Here is a 17292-nt window from a genome sequence, read left to right as displayed (position 1 = left end):
ATCAATAAAAATAATGTAAATATTTATATTGATAAATCCACTTACCATTTACAACAGTTTAATTTAAACCACAATTCCATCCAATGATGTAATTTTACTTTTACACCGCATTTAATGCAGCCTTAAATTTTCAAAACATGCATTCACCCAAAGTGCAATTGTTGGGAATGAAGATGAAACAATAGTTACGACTTAGGATGTGGAAAGCAAGTGAACGGTAGTTGAAAACCAAATACCGGCTCTGTCAAGTGTTTTGATGTTTTGCTGTAGTAGTAGGGGTGAGTAAGAAAAACCGAAAAATTGAATTGAGCAAAAAAATTGATTGAAACTGAATTAAAAATTCGGTTAATCAAACTAGTCGATTTGGTATTTTAAAAAATCAAAGGTATCGATTCGATTTTGGTTAATCAAAATAGAAAACTGGCGGTTAACTAAATCGACCGATATACATATATATTTTATGTACTTTTATGTATATTATACATTATAAATTAATAAATATGCATTATATATAACTATATATATGATATATAATATATTATTTATTATTTAAAATATAATATTATATATATTTTTAATGTTTTATTATATATTTATATATATTTTTATAATATATATTACAACTAATAAAGAAACGATGAACTAAATCGATAGTTAAATGAACTGATCAGCCAGTTAATCTATTGGTTTCAATTCGATTTCAATTACCGATTTTTCAAAAACCAATAACCCAGGTTTCAAAAATAACCTCCCTCCCCTAGACAGGAGAAGAATGGAAAGAAATGAAGTTGCAGAAAACAAATAGAATGCTCCGTTTTGAAAACACCGGTCTGCTGTATTAGAGAGAATGACCAAAGAATTGAAATCAAACGGCGGGCATATTGAGGGTCTGATGATGGAGTGCCAATTTTGTTGAAATCAAACTATGGTTAGATTATTACCAAAAAAAAAACTATGGTTAGATTGGGCTGGACCATGGATTGATCACACACTTCCCTCGGAATCATTTGTTTAGAAAATCAGCCATTCACGCACGTTGGCAAATGCATGTAGGTGGATTTATGATATTTTATTGAATTGGTTGATGAATTATATAAATAGAAATTTGTTTAGAAATTAGAAGAACTATTGATGCCGCTGCAAAGGTTAAAGGGTTCTCGGAAGAGAGACCGCTCGCTCAGGAAGATTTTGTTTAGTATATAAATCCTCATTTTCTCACTAGGGTAATTTTGACATTGAAAAATATTTAATTGATGATATTAACAAATTCTGTCAACTTTTTAACAGTGACGTAATGGAAGGAACGTAGATGAAACCATATTAAAAAGTTCAGGGATGGCAATGCAACTATCATAAAATATGGTGCTGAATCCTAACTGTGAAAGGGGTAATTCAGCAATTTACCCTATTATTAAATATTATTGTTATTATTAAATCAATAATTAACGGGTCATCGGATAAGATCGAAATCGGATTCCACCAACAGGACGTTGACACATGGTGGGACCCAGGTTGCCTATCACGTCACGTGATGCAAGGCTTTATCTGCCGGTCTTTGCTTCCTAACATCCACTCACCCGGCCACCCGAACCCGGAAAAGTACGGACAGTTTTAAACTGCGATCAATGGTCAGAGAGAGAATTACAACTTTACAAGCCCCCCCCCCCGCCCGTCGAGTAAGTCGGGTTGTTATCGGATAAGACCGAATAATATGGTATGCTTAATTTGGATAATTACCTTTATTTATTAATTAAGTAATTAACTGAGCATAAAATTAAATAAATCATAGGTGAATGATCCTGTTCCTGCTCTGAACTGAAAACAAAATCGTTAAATTTTAGGTTTATTCAATAAACAATTTTCTTTCTCAAGCCATGAAATTTCCTTTTTAAGTATCACATGTCTCTCTCTCTCTCTTCATTCCCTAATATCTCAAACTCAATTCGAAGGAACACGAAGCTGAATTCGCATCTACGCCCTATAACGTATGACACACAGCACATCTCAACTGTGTATTGAAAATATTTATTTAAAATAATAAGTGAATTTATTCTTTAAAGAATGCACCTTATACGGACGTTACAGGCACATTCAACCGTACTTTGAGAACATTTATCATGAACAACAAAAAATAAATACGGGAGATGTTACCGATACATGGTGGCTAAAGGTGTAAATTAGGCCGTGCTGTATTGTGTGTCGCCCGTGCTAGCTTGCAGGTTAGACCGGGCCATACTTCTCACCCCTGGGATACTTTGGGGGGTCAGCCTGTTATAGCTCATGGCTCAAGCTCGTGCCGGGCTGTGCCACAGGCCTAGGCTGGGCGGATTGCGGGTCATGTAGTGGGCCCGACTTGTGTTAGGCTAGGCTACGGGTTGGGGCTTGGGCCTAGGCTGAATCGAGGCAAATTGTTTTTTTTTTGCATTTTTTTTTATTTTTTTGCTAAAATACTTCACTTTCCTTAATTCAATAATTCCTTTGAGCTTTGAGAACAAATTGGAAAAATAGAAAATTTAACAAAGAAATTAAAAAAAAATACTTAAATACTTAACAAATTACAAAATGGACAATAAATTGGAAAAAATATGAATTTTATTTATTGAATTTGAACAATACAATGGTCAATGGATAATAGATGAATGAAATATAGAAAATGGAATAAAATATAAAAAATATAATACAATTATAAATTGAAAATAAAAAATTACATTGTTTAAAAAATAAGAACTAATATAAATAAAATTGAAAAAAATTACAATAATTGAAATAATGAAATATTGAGTATACAAAAGAATAAAAAATATTGACTTCATCAATTTTCTTCAAGTTCTACCTCCACCTACATCTTCATATAATCATCTCCTTGATTGTTGATCATATGTTTCAGGTGAAACATCAGGTGTAATGTCATGCCCTCCTTTATCTTGTAATCTATTCATCATCCAACCAATCTTTAAGGTAGATGAACATCTCTAGAGTTTCATCATCATACAATTTCTTTTGTCATCCAGCACCCTAGAACTTGCACTAAAAGAAGACCCCAATGGAACTATAGACATCAGAGGGGTTAGTATATCATGTGCCACGATGGCAAGGATTGGATAGTTTTTCTTTTTTTTCATGTCCTTTCCACCAGTCTAAAATATAAAAAATTAACCCATCCCTCATTGTTGGAGGAATCAATTAAAGTAGAAACACTTGCTTGTAAATAAAAATTAAGTTAAGTAAATTAAATTGCTGATGAACTGGTAGTAGATTTCTGCCTCTTGTAGTAGAGACAGAATTTTGTCTCCACTACTGGAAATGGAACTAACTGTTTCAGAAGTGGAACTTGCACCTGTACAAGATTTCTTATGCCCAGTCACATAAACTATACACTTCAAATAATAAATTATTAACTTCTTCTATTTTATTTCTAACTTTAATATTCATATTTTCACAATATGATTCAAGTAAAATTTTTAAGCCATTTTTCCTAATCCTATGATCTAATATTACAGATAAGCAATAAATGGGAGAAATTTTCTCCCAATATTTTTAAATTTATTTTCATGATTTCAATTATATTTTGAAATTGTGGATTTTTCCTATATTTTGCAAAACATTCACTAATTATAAATAATTGATTAATTAAAAGACAACTAGTTGAATAATAAACACCTGAAAATTCATTAATTGCATCATAAAAAATTTGTAAAAAATCTTTTATACACATTGCCATTTCCCAATTTTCCCCAAGTATAGGATCACATGGTATTTTTGCATTATAAAAATCACTAATAATTTGTTTGTAAGCAATACAACTTTCTAACATAGAATAGGTAGAATTCCATCGAACATCTAATACAAAATGTTTATATTTTAAATCATAATTTAGACATAAATATTTAAATTCTTGTTTTCTTGCTCCAGAACTTTTAATATATATTATACAATTTCTAATTTTAGAAATATGATGAGAAATAATATTTAAAGCATCTTGAATACATAAATTTAAAATGTGACTTGCACATTTAATATGAAATAATTTATCACTTAAAAATGGTTTTAATTGAGATTTTAAAATATTTATTAGTGAATCATTATTACTAACATTATCAAAACTAATAAATAATAATTTATTGTCAATTCCATAACCATGTAAAGTATTTAAAATACTTGTAGTAATAGTTGGGCCAGAATGTGGCCATTCAAGCCTAGTAAAACTTAATTTTTTTTTTTAATTTAAAATCCACTTTTTATCAATAAATGAATGGTAACACAAGTATAACTTATGTTAAATCCAGATGTCCAAATATTAGAAGTAATTGCAATTTTAGAATTAAGATTCGATAACGTAGAAATTAAATTTTGTTTATATGAATAAAAAAATTTTCAAAGCATATGTTCTAATAGTATTTCTAAAAACTTTTTTAAATTGTGGATTTACAGATCTACGTAAAAATTTTTCAAGTTTAGTATCTTTAGCTAATAAAAATGGATGTTAAGCATGTACAATATGTTTTGTTAAATTTTGCATCATTTTTTATTGGGAATATTTAAAAGTATAAAAAAATTCACTTCCTATTTGTAGTTGTGATGTTTCTTTTTCTTCTTCTTTCATCAAGTGGTGTTTCAAATGTCTGTCTAAGTAGCCAGTACAACCACTACTATTATAGCTAAAGTTACTTGTACATTTTTGACAAATGACTCTCTTTCCCTTTTCCTCAACTTTCTTTATTTTAAATATTATCCAAATTGGATTAATCAACCTAATATTTTCTTTTTTATTTTCCTTACCTCTAGTAGCAGTACTAAGGGTGGAAACATCGACAATATCAACAACAACATCCATATCAACGTTAACACTATTATATTGCGATTGAACATAGATATTGACTATACTAGGGAATTGGTGTCAAGAGCGAGAGGAGGAAGGGAGATGTTTGCATGTAGTGAGATGTGCATAAGTCTTAGACCATCTCTCTCCCCCTCTATCTCTGTTTCTCTCTCGCATCTTTGGGGCAATAAATAAATTGAAGGGTAGAGAGAAAATAAAACTGCCTATACGTTTTCATTTCTGGAATGAGAAGAAATGCGAGTGTTGTTTGTCATGTCTCCGAAAAATAACAACTTACGTACGCGTGGACATGGATCAATATAAGTGAAAGGGAGCTTTCTGTGTTGACATGGAATTGTGGAAATAAGACACAAGGACAAGCGACAACGTTTCTTTCATCAAGGAAACTTGTGTTGTTTCTGATGTTTTTCATGGGGACCATGCACTAAAAAATAAGCATCCAAAGTCCACACACCCAATTGTGGTAGTCTATCCTTGTGATAAGCTATCTACCAATTTTGTAACCTTGTTGTTGCCATTTCATCGAATAATAATAATAATAATAATAATAATAATAATAATAATAATAATACATTCTAAATTCAAAAAAAAAAAAAAAGAAGATTTCACAATTGCATGCTTACAAGGAATATTATCTTACTTAAGCCTTGGCAGTTGGCATACCAATTATTTTGACCACTGTTTCATTTGCTTATTCTTTTTTTAAGACGATATGTCAGTTTTTCTTTTGAGGTGGTTTCGATTTCTCCTATTTGATCAGATGTAACAATATCTATACTATTATAATAATAGCTGATATTTGCCTTGGTTATAATCATTCCAAATCCAGTAAGAATTTACTATGCAAAATAAGTTAGTTATTTAATTATTGTAATGATTTATAATCCCACTTCCCATTGATAATGACCATTCTAAACTCAATTTACCAACCAACTAATGGTGGTTCAATTGGTAGGATGTTTAACTTAATTAGTTGTAGTGGAGTTGTGGGACGGGATCAAATCCGGTTGCCATCAGGGTTGGTGGTTATGGGTTTGAGGATGGGCTGTCCCCATTGTGTAGCACTATGCAGAAAAAAAAAAAAAAACATAATTTATAAAAATTTAAAATAAAAAGGATGTATCAAAGCAGTAAAAGGAAGTAATGAATAAGCAAGCAGTCATGCTCAAGTCTGCTGCTGCAATGCTCAAATATGGACCTAGTCTCTGGGTTTAGTTCTCAAGTTGGACAAGATGGGCCCATGATCTACTTAGGGCGAGCTTCAGCCTGAAATTGGCCCATTAGCCAATGAGCAGTCTCGGCCCAAATTTTCATTCAATGTGTTTGCCTTGTTCAAAATAAATAAACTTCACTACTGGTGACTGGTGAGTGGCGTCACGTGTGTCTTCATCGCAAGGGGACAAGAGCCCTGAAACCATTGTAATTTTCAGAAAATCCTTGGTTTCTTGAAGGCCTTTGATGCTATGCAGTATGCATTGTCGTTTCAATTAAATTACAAGTTCATTTGGGATCGTGAATTAATGAATCTGCATGGAAAGATTTGGGAAGAAGAAGGGTTTCTTTTTGAAAGACTTGAACTTCATGACGAATACGAACGAGTAGTGGGCCTAGTGGTCATTGCCATTACTAGTAGAAACATGATAGATTTTCGTACCATTATTAATGGCTACGAAGTTTGGAGTGTGAATCTGCTGCATTGCCACCAACCAGCAACCACATTTGAATTCTTGACTTGTTGTGTAGTAAATTAATATACAAGTTGTGTAAATATTACATTTTTTTTTTTACTTGAGGTTGGTTATAATATAATTGAATGAGGTGATGATATGATATAGGGACTAGGACTAACTACTAATATTACTGCATGCAACAACTTTAATGGGTTCCTATTCCACACCTTCTTACTGTCACATCTCACTCCACCAGAGAAGCTGCATGACCCCTATATTATTGGCATCGGGGTCGACAATTATTCTTGTAAATGCTAAGTGTCCATCGATATGAATATTAAAAGGATACAGTTTGGTACTTTGTTCTGTCAATTGGTGTATAGACCAGACCGCACAGAGCAATTCTTATTTCAATTGAAGCCTTAATAAGGGCACTATGGTGATAATCTAATTAAGTTGATTTAGTAATTAATACAGGCATTATAATAATTTCTCACCAAATGTCAAGAGGGATTTCTGTAGAGATCAAATTATAGGAGAGGTTTAAGTAGTAGTTTATTCATTAATCTAAGTTAATTTTTTTTCAATTAACAGTAATTTTCTATTAAACATTATTTTCTTACTGACTTGTGTTAATTTTTAATGGTAATAATTAATAGTGATTATTAAATATCTTTATACACCAATAGTTATCTAAAATATGAGTAGCAATTGGGCGGGGGCACTCCCTCGGTCCCATTCCCATAGCTAAGATACCCTACCCCTACAACGTCCCTGGTGACTGGTGAGTGGTGAGTGAGGCTACTTACAAATGAACACCATATAAGGACGGACAGGTAATTTGATCTTTGATGTTCCTCTTCCCTTCTCTTCTCTTCAATAGATATAGGTGGTCTGGTCCCATATTAAGACTAAAGTCACAGCTTTTAGATCCAATATCATTAGAGTTGGCCTGCGATACTAGAATTGGGCTTTTAACTTTGTACAAGCGTTGCTGAGCTTTAGGCCCATCTCACCTTAGCAGACCTCTGCACGGTCCATTAGAAATGGACTTAAACATAGGTTATGACCTTTTTTTTATCCTCCACTTTCTTTTAAAATTTCAAAAAGAACAAAAAAGAAGATAAAACCATTTTCTGTACAAGTCTTTCTATTGTTACTATTAGGTTGTGAGTAACAAAAGCCTAATTGAAAAATTTAAAAACTAATGAGAATAATTCTTCTTAGAGCTTGGTTTTGGGCTTACCTGGGTTTAACAATTGAAGCGGTATTTTGTTTTGGAAAAACATGCCACCTCATAGAAAGCCTTGGGTTTTAGATTATTGATTGGTGGGCTCATTATATCATGAATAGCTGGCTGGGTTTTGTGCTTCACCCTGGGTTGAACACTCATATTTTCTTACTGTCTGGTTGAACTTAGCTGGTGCATTATACAATTTATCATCATGATTAGTTGCATTTGGCCTTTGTCAGTAAACATGACAGAACAAACTTATTTTTACTGATTGTTCTATTTGTAAGAATCCTAATTGTTTGTTTCTGAAAACTTGATAGTCAGTTTAAGTCTTTTTTCCACAACACTGTAAATTTCTGCCCATCTATTGTTTGGTGAAACCCCTTTGATAGTGGGTTCCTGTGGCACTTTAGAGCTACCACCGATGCAATTATACTGAGGGCGCTTTCATTGCAACATCTTTTCTAAATTAAGGATGATGGTGATGCTTCATTTTTTTTTTTTTTTCAGATAAGTTAGTTTAATATTGTGGTTCAAGGAATTGATGGACAGAAATCGCGAGTCATCTGCAGTTGAATCAAGTTGGCAATTTGAAGAATTAAAACAAAATTGTAAAAGAGGTAAAACCTCTGCTTTTAGTGGTGGACCTGGACTGGTGGCCCCCTTGGCCGTTCCCAATTCAATGTTCCGCAACCTGGGGCCCATTTCTCTCTCATTCATTCATTCATTCATTCATTCACGAAACCGAAAAGTGAAATGACGGTGTATACCATTTTTATTAGCAATAAATTAAGAGATAATCTTGGAGCAGCTCCTCAAGACCTAGTTGTCACACCTCTTCGTCTAATCTTTGTGTCCTACTTGTTTACCATGAATTACTACCCTTCATTTCAAAACAATCCACCATTATGCCATCTCCCGTGCTTTTTCTTTCATTTTCTATGTCTCAGTCTCACAGTAGGTGTTCAGCATCGGTGCTGATAATAACCTACTGTTTTCTGAAAAAAAAAAAAGGTGCTGGGCATGTGGAGTTGTCAAGATTATTTTTTTAATTTTCTAGTTGGAACCAGTTATGCTATATAGGCATTTTTTTGAGAAAATAGCACTAGTTTTGTTTGATATCAGTGCTGGTAGCAACATTTTCAACATTAATCTTATTATCCAACGTCTAACATAATGCGATATTATTACATCGTTAGAAGTAATGCATCGTTTTCCCAGAAAACATCAAATTTGGCATTACTCCGTACCACAATTTTTGATTTCCAAGGTGTGGTCTAGAACAATATATATATATATATATTTTTTTTTTTTTCTGAGAAAACGATACCAAATAAGAGGACATTGTTTCTAACACTGTTTTCTCTGACATGGCACCATTTTCTCAGAAAGCAGTGATTGAACCTGACCGTTTTCTCAGAAAATGGTGCCATGTCAGAGAAAACAGTGATTGAACCTGACCGTTTCACCCGTAATTGCCATTGTGACTTCTGGCACTTACACTAAAAAGCTGTGTTTGCTTTCAAGGGAAAAGGTAGGAAAAGAAAGGAAAATATAAGGTTTGTATATATTTCCTTGCTTTTTCTTTCTGTATTCTTTTTCTTCATACCAAACACAGCCTTAATTACTACTCTGTTTGTGAAATTTTTGATAGGAAAGATAATTGATTAAAGAAAACAAACGAGAAGACTACAAATTAACAACTGCAGAATAAAACAGAGCAAATAACCTAACAAAGACGGCTGACCGAAAGCGTGGATGAGAAGTCAATTTAGACATGTCATGAACATCTCGAGGAATCCAAGCTAAAACCGATAATATGAACCTTGGTTTTGGAAGGGTTTTCGTTTCCATCCCTAATGCAAGATCATGTTTTTATAATGGGCTTGTTTGTTAATAGCAAGAATTACTGAATATGGATCATCATCGTCATCAAAATGAAATCTGTTTCTTTTCTTTCATATTTCCCACATACGATATACGAATAACTATTTTAACAACAATACCATCACGATGACATAAGGTCCAAATCCGGGCTGAATCGGAGGTAAATGAAAAGAAAATGTAGATTGCAAATGAAAAGTATAATAGAGAATTGAAAAGTCAAAATTGTTAACTAATGGTCTGTTTGGTTGACGAGAAAGGATGAGATGAAAAATGAATATATATATATATTTTTTCTATTTTTGTATTCAATGTTTGTTTCTCAAAAAAATAAATATATTAAACCAAGTTTGTCATCCTTTCTCACCTATAATGACATGGCATGGTCGAGCGATCTAGAAATGGACAAATACCCATAACAGATCTAGAAACGAATCTATCAGATCAAACGCCATATCTGGAACAAAACGATCTGAAATAGATGTACAACTGTATAGATATAGAGAAAACACCAGATCTAGAAGACACTTATTCAAACAAGCATGAGCAAAGACCCATAACGATACAAACTGAAGAAGCATGAAATGTCCATTAATGATAAATCTGGAAAAGAGAGGGAGCTCTTACTTTCCCGTAGTTGAATGGAAATACTTGAACCTTGCAGACAAAATAAGTGGATAAGCATGTTAGATCTACAATGTATACACATAGATCTGTAAAAAACATAGCTTGATACCACCGGAAATAATGACGTTCGATAAACGACTGTGTATTACAACTGACTTGAAAGAGAGTGACAAAGCCAAAAAGGGGAAGAAATTAATCGCCAGGGTTTAGGGGTTATAGACTGAGACATCGTCGGGGCCTCGACCCCGCCCAAATTTCACCTCTATAAAAAATCATGCCCAATCATATTTGGATGCGCAACTGTAACTCTAGGCATGGTTAATTGAAAAAAGGGTATAAACTAACTACATCTCACATGAGCTTTTAATTGGTCAATGCCACTTGTAGTTAGAGGTGTAAAACAGGTCGTGCCTGCCTGCACCCCATGCAAAGTATGACTCATACCGCCCTCCTTAGGGATAATTTAGGGGGTCGGCTTGACATGGCCCACGGCCCAAGCCCGTGTGGGTTCGTGCCATGCCACGGGCTTGGGCTGAGTGGGCTGTAGGCTGTGCCGTGTGCCTAGGCCGTGTCGGGCTGGGCCACAAGTCGGGCCTTGGGCGTGGGTCAAACCTTGTCAAACTAGATTTTTTTTTTGTTTTTTTGACATTTTTGATTTTTTTTTTATTTATTTACTAAGTAAAACTAAAATATTTAACTTCCCTTTGAGAATTATTTGAAAAAATAAGAAATCTAACAAAGAAATGAAAAAAAAAAATTAATCAAATAAGAAGTCAAAGAGACAAAGGCTCAAAGTGAATAACATATTGGAAGAAAACTAGGAATTTTATTTCATTTAAATTTGAATGATACAAAACGTACAATGGTTGGATGACTGAAATATGAAAATTGTGAAATGGAATAAATTAATAAAATATAAAAAAATACAATATAGTTACAAATTGAAAATAAAAAATTATGTTATTAAAAAATATCAAATAAATTAAATAAAATTAAAACAATATTTACAATAATTTGAAAAAAATGCTATACAACTATTCAATATACAAAAAATATTAACTTCATCATTTTCTCTTATTGTTCTTGTGTTTGATCATCTGCTTCAAGTGAAACATGTGTAGTGTCATGCCCTCCTTTGTCTTGTAATCTATCTTCAATATCCATCTAATCTTTAAAGTAGATCCACATCTCTAGACCTTCATTGTCCATACAACTTTTCTTATTGTCCAACACCCTAGTACTTGCACTAAAACAAGACTCCGATGAAAATGTAGACGCTAGAGGGGTTAGTAGTTCACGTTCCATGGTGGCAAGAACTGAATAATTTCTTGCACGTTCACTCTACCAGGCTAAAATATCAAAAATTATTTGTTCCCTCTAGGGTGGAGGAAGAATCACTTAAAGTAGAAAAATTTGTTTGTAAATAAAAATTAAGTTCAATAAATGAACTTGTTGTCTAGGTAGTGGATTTCTGCCTCTTACTTATTAAATAAAAAAGTTTTTCTCTTCTAATATTGGACTTAAATTCAGAAGTGAAAGATGTAGGTGTACAAGTTGTAGAATTTTTATTATTCTCTATTACTTCATATTCATATAAACAATATATTTCAAATAATAAACTATTAATTTCTTCTTTTTAATTTCCAATTTCAATATTCATATTTTCACAATATGTTTTAAGTAAAATATCTAAACCATCTTTCCTAATCATAGGACATAATATTGTAGCTAAGCAATAAAGAGGAGAAATGTTCTCCCAATATTTTTTAAATTTATTTTCCATTATTTCAACAATACTTTTAAATTGTGGATTCTTTTTATATTTTGCAAAACAATCACTAAAATCATCATTAATTGATAAAGTAAATTACTACTAGTTGGATAATAAATATTCGATAATTCATTAGTTGCATCATAAAAATGTTTTAAGAAATCTCTAAGACAATTTGCCATTTTCTAGTCTTCCTCAAATTTAATATCTGTAGACATTTTTGTATTATAAAAACCACTAAGAATTTGTTTGTTTGAAATACAATTTCTAACATAGTATAGGTAGAATTCCATTTATGTTTAACATCTAATATAAAATGTTTATATTTTAAACCATCATTTTGACATAAATATTTAAATTCTTGTTTTCTTGCTCTGGAACTTGTAATATATATAATCCAATTTCTAATTTTAGAAATATAAGTAGAAATAATATTTAAAGAATCTTGAATACATTAATTTAAGATGCGACATGCACATCTGATATGAAATAATTTACCATTTAAACATGGTTTTTATTTAGATTTTAAAATATTTATTCTTGAATCATTCTTACTAGCATTATCAAAATTAATAGAAAATAATTCATTATCAATTCCATAAGCATGTCAAGTATTCAAAATACTTGTAGTAATAGTTGGGCCAATATGTGGCCTTTCAACCTAATAAAACTTAAAATTCTTTTACTTAAAAGATAATTTTCATCAATAACTGGTAACACAAATATAACTTATGTTAAATTTATATGTCTAAATATCAAAAGTAATTGCAACTTTAGAATTAAGATTTGATAAGATATAAATTAAACTTTGTTTATATGAATAAAAAAATTTTAAAGCATCTATCTATTAGTATTCCTAGAATTTTTTTTTTTTAAATTGTGGATTTACAGAATTACGTAACCCTTTTTCAAGTTTAGTATCAGCAACTGACAAAAATGGTTGTTCAACATGTACAATGTATTTTGTTAATTCTTAACTCATTTGTTCTTGAGAATATTTAAAAGTACCAAAATCCCCCCGCCCAATTTGTGTTTGTATTATTTCTCTCCTTCTTCTTTGTCTGCTTCTTATTCTTCTTCTTCCTCATGGGTGAGCAAATAACTGCCCAAATAGCCAGTACCACCTTTGCTACAATAGCTTAAATATGAGAACTAAAGAAGAGATTAAGAGAATTGTTGAATTGGTGTGTTAAGAATATTAGAGGATAGAACTATTTATAGGAATTGAAAATAATTCAATTATCTAAAATACCCTAAAAATTAGTTATTTTTTAGTTGTTAAGAGGGGTACCTTGGTCATTGTAAAGTTATTTATCACTTTACCCAAAATGCCCCCAGACTAACTTTTTATAATTATTGGGGCATTTCTGTAAAGAAACCATAAAAACCAAAATACATAAATGTCACCTATATAATTAATCAAACATCAATTTTCAATACCTATTATTGAATTTTCTAATCAGATTTAAATTTGGATATTGTGTGATTCGATTCTATTTGTTTACACCTCGAAATATGGAGCTGGTCTTTTCAATATATCTATTTATTTGCAAACTATTAAACTAATAAGAGATTATCAAATTGTTTACACACTTGATACTCTGACCATCCTTGTGGCAACTAACAGGCGAAAAAGTGAAGGGTTGCTTTTATACTGCCAACAGACAATAGGAGATATCGGTGTTTAGGAATGGTTAGAGATGTTTTAATAATTTATAAGAAACCAAGGGGGAGGGGCTTAATAATTTTTCTCTCAAATTTAATTGTGTAAAGTTGTAAACTGTTGGGGAAGAAAATATTGGCTGATGAATTTCTTCTAAAAGAATTATCAAAGGAACTCCTCAAATAAATGATAAAATTGATAAACAAAGACAGACAGAATGGGCCAATTAAACTGTTTAATTAAGCAGGCGAGCAGCAAGCTTAAACCCGTAGCCAGACGAAGCACTTAAAAAGCTTGCCAGACCCCAAGGTTTGGGAATCTCGGTGTCGAGATTTATACGAATTACCAAACCTATTGGCTTTACTGGTTGGTGATTGCAGCCCCATCCACGACCAGAAGTCTGGTGCGGAGATCCCAATCCCATTGCAGTGGATAGAGTTCACGTTGGCATTAACGGCACGACGGATCGTGTTTAGACGATGAAACTTTTTGTCTCCTGTTGCTCTTCCGCCTTGACTTTCCTCCTCTTACTTTTGAATCTTCTCCTCCTTCCACCTGTAAGTGAAAATTAAAAAAAGAATGGAACCTTGATGATTGATATGATCAATTTAAATTCTACCTATATATAATGTAACTTCTACTAGCATTGAATCAAATGCATACGGGTATCTAGGAACCGAAATAACATTATTCAACTTTCCCCCTCTTAAAATCCAAAATAACAACAAATGATATATCATAGTTACTTTTGTAACTATCTTATTTTTAAAATTAAAAAAAAAAAATCCCATACATCCATGAGGACAAAGATAAGGAAACCCTAACCCCAATGGTGGGGATGGAAATGGGAGTGGCACCCTCCCCTTTGCCAGTCTTGCCATTCCTATTTCTGGTAAAACTAGAGGTACCCGCCCAATCTATTGTGAAATGTGAATGACCTTTTATTCCCTGAGAACATGCTTTCAACAATATATTTATCATTAAAAAATTTTTATTATTTTAATCTATTATCTATTAATACTTGGTTGATTTTGTTATAGGTCATTAGATTTGAATTTACATACCAAATATCATACATAAACAGCTGTTAATCTGTTATGCTATTAGACTAGTCACTGGATAGTATGTATGTCATACTAATTTGCTAGTTAGTGTTAGTGGGGAATGGGGAGTTACCAATAACTACTGTTTCGGAAAGTGCAGTGCAATCGGAATTCAAAAACACCGAGGAGAGAGAGAGAGTGGTTTACCCCAATGCAGAAATTGCTGAATTGTATAGAATCCGTGCCAAATGTGTAGAAATCGTCCATAGAACTGATGTCGGAGCAATTCCTTTTATTGTCGTGCTTGTTGTTATTATATGAAAAATAAGTCGTCGACGACGAAGAAGATGAGCAAGACGAAGAAAAAGAAGCGCATTGGGGGGAGGGGGAGAAGAAACCATCATCCATGTCCCTTTGGAACATTTCCTCGAACAGTTCCTGCAGCTTCTCCAAACTCTCCGGCCCGTTCTCCTGTTTATCCATTCCACCCCAAAAATATGTTTGAGCTTTCAAAAAAAGTAACATTAATGTTTCGGCTTCCAAAGGATGATTTAATTTAATTTACGACCACCCTGACCCTCTTTCTAAAAGCCAAATATCGGGAATCATGAATACAGAACACTCGATGGAGTTTCCAAAAAGCGGATTCTGCTTTATGTGGCAACTGGCAACGCCCCTGGCCGTGGGCGAGCCGAACTCGAGTAGAGGGCATTCCGGTAATATAAGTTTCCTGCTTCCATTTTTCCAAAATGCTACCATGCTGGATGGAATGCTGCCTATGTTTATATGATTTATTATTATTATTATTCAAATTTTCACATGACTAACTAAACAAATACTAATACAAGCAAAAAGCAAAAGCAAAAGCAAACGGAGGCTTACGCTGGGTTTAATTTGGCTCATCATAGTCGCCATTTCCCCCAAAAATTCTCCCATTCCCTGAACAAAAATCACACAATCAAATCAGTAATAATTTTAAGGTTTTAAAGCAATCAAAGTGAAAACTTTGCATTATTATTATTATTTAGAAGAAGTAGTACTGGGCTAATGGCCCGGGCTTACGTTTTCGTCATCGTCATCGTCGTCGCAGTCGTAAACTCCAACGTCGTAAAGAAATCGCTTATTCTCGTCGGATAGAACTGTCATAATTTCAAAGAAAAATGGAAAAACCTTAACGGCAACAATCAAAGTTTCTTAGCAACACGACTTCTTCGAGTAAAGTAACACTGATTGATAAGAAGGTAATATACACGCAGCTTACCAGAATAAGCCTCTTGAATTGCCTGAAATTTCTTCTTTGAATCTTCCACGAACTTAGAGTTTCCCGACGAGGAGCATCGATCCGGATGCCATTTCTGCAACAACAGGTTCATCCTTCCAAAATTATACTTCGTTACGATAATAAAACAAATAGCCCTTTTTCTTCTTCTTTTTTAACATTGTTGTTGCTGTTTAGAAGCCGAAAAACAAACTACTTTCCTATCTAAAACACAATAGCGCGATGCCTGTCTCTCAAAAAATTGGAAACCTTTGCAGAAACTAGCAAAGATCCATAATTTGATCGGCCTAATTTGGCACCATAATTTACATTTTCGACCTCTAAAATGCTTTTGAAACCAACTTAGGCAGAACAGAGGTTATACCTAAACGAACAACGGTGTATTTATGTTTCATTTTATTTTCAGACGACATAACATAACAAAAACCACTCCACCCTTCTTCTACAAACACTAATCTTTTCCAAATCCCCTTGGACCATTATTGAACAATCTAAAAATTACGAAAAAATGATAAGGGGCCATTAAAGAACTTATAAAGGCTTCAATTTGTTCTAACCAATGCAAGCTTCTTATATGCATTCTTAAGCTCTGTAGCAGTGCATTCCTTCTTCAAACCCAAAACAGCGTAAAAATCGTTGCTTTTCTCTTCTCCGGAAGCCATTATTTCCTTGGAACAAAGAAAGAAGAAACCAGAAGAAGAAGAAGAAGAAGAAGAAGAAGAAGAAGAAGAAATGATAACTTAACTAAACTATGAATTGTCGACAAATTTCTTTACCCGGAACCGTGAAATATAAAGAATCAATACATACAATTAAAATTTGGTAATATGGAGCTACATCTTTGCAGATTTTAACACGGAACCTCAAAAACCTAGTTTTCGTGGCAAGAAAGCGGAAAACTCAGAAAGGGGGATGAATTTTGAGAGGGTAATCCCCCGAGACGCTAAGGTTCAGAAATCAGAACTCTCCGGAAGCCGGCATTTTAACTAGTTGCATTGGTTTCTTGTTATTGGCTGTCTAGATGGGATTTGATGGACGGCTTAGATTTTCGGTGGGCGCAGATATTTGTTTTCTACACTCTCCAGAAGGTTCTTTGGTGGCACCGGTAAAATTATAATACAAACCTGGCCCACTTCTCAGTGCCCAAGCCCCCCCCCCCCCAGGTTGGCTGTCTATGTCTAGTTTTTGTATCTCTCTAGTCTCTACATCCACATCTACTTTACCGGAAAAAGGTCGATGGCCCACTCTAGTAAATAATGCTCCTTCTTTTATGGAAAATTA

General features: G+C 33.1%; 1 protein-coding gene across 2 annotated transcripts; it reads right to left on the bottom strand.

The window, feature by feature from the left end:
* Positions 1-13738: 13738 nt before the first annotated feature.
* Positions 13739-17004, bottom strand: LOC104600478 (dnaJ protein P58IPK homolog A). 2 transcript variants are annotated; one of them, XM_088893117.1, is made up of 7 exons: positions 16822-16985; positions 16569-16679; positions 15994-16087; positions 15795-15871; positions 15615-15671; positions 14940-15203; positions 13739-14244 (listed from the first exon to the last, which is right to left on the bottom strand). In XM_088893117.1, exons 2-7 carry the CDS (start codon positions 16671-16673, stop codon positions 14140-14142), a joined length of 702 nt encoding a protein of 233 aa, XP_088749243.1. In that variant the 5' UTR covers positions 16674-16679; positions 16822-16985; the 3' UTR covers positions 13739-14139. The 2 variants fall into 2 exon arrangements, with proteins under 2 accessions (XP_088749243.1, XP_010261732.1); XM_010263430.3 differs by lacking the exon at positions 14940-15203 and having other exon boundaries at positions 16569-17004.
* Positions 17005-17292: the final 288 nt, after the last annotated feature.

The sequence above is a fragment of the Nelumbo nucifera genome, chromosome 8 (genome assembly GCF_055504915.1).
Source record: "Nelumbo nucifera cultivar China Antique chromosome 8, China Antique-T2T, whole genome shotgun sequence".
Taxonomy (NCBI): Eukaryota; Viridiplantae; Streptophyta; class Magnoliopsida; order Proteales; family Nelumbonaceae; genus Nelumbo; species Nelumbo nucifera.
This window is presented reverse-complemented; position numbering and strand designations above follow the sequence as displayed.

Coding starts and splice junctions, on each gene's coding strand:
- LOC104600478 (XM_088893117.1), bottom strand. CDS start 16,673: ATGGCTTCCGGAGAAGAGAAAAGCAACGATTTTTACGCTGTTTTGGGT. Junction 15,672..15,794: donor ACGATGACGATGACGAAAAC/GTAAGCCCGGGC, acceptor ATTTTTGTTCAG/GGAATGGGAGAATTTTTGGG. Junction 14,245..14,939: donor TCAGCAATTTCTGCATTGGG/GTAAACCACTCT, acceptor TTTCACTTACAG/GTGGAAGGAGGAGAAGATTC.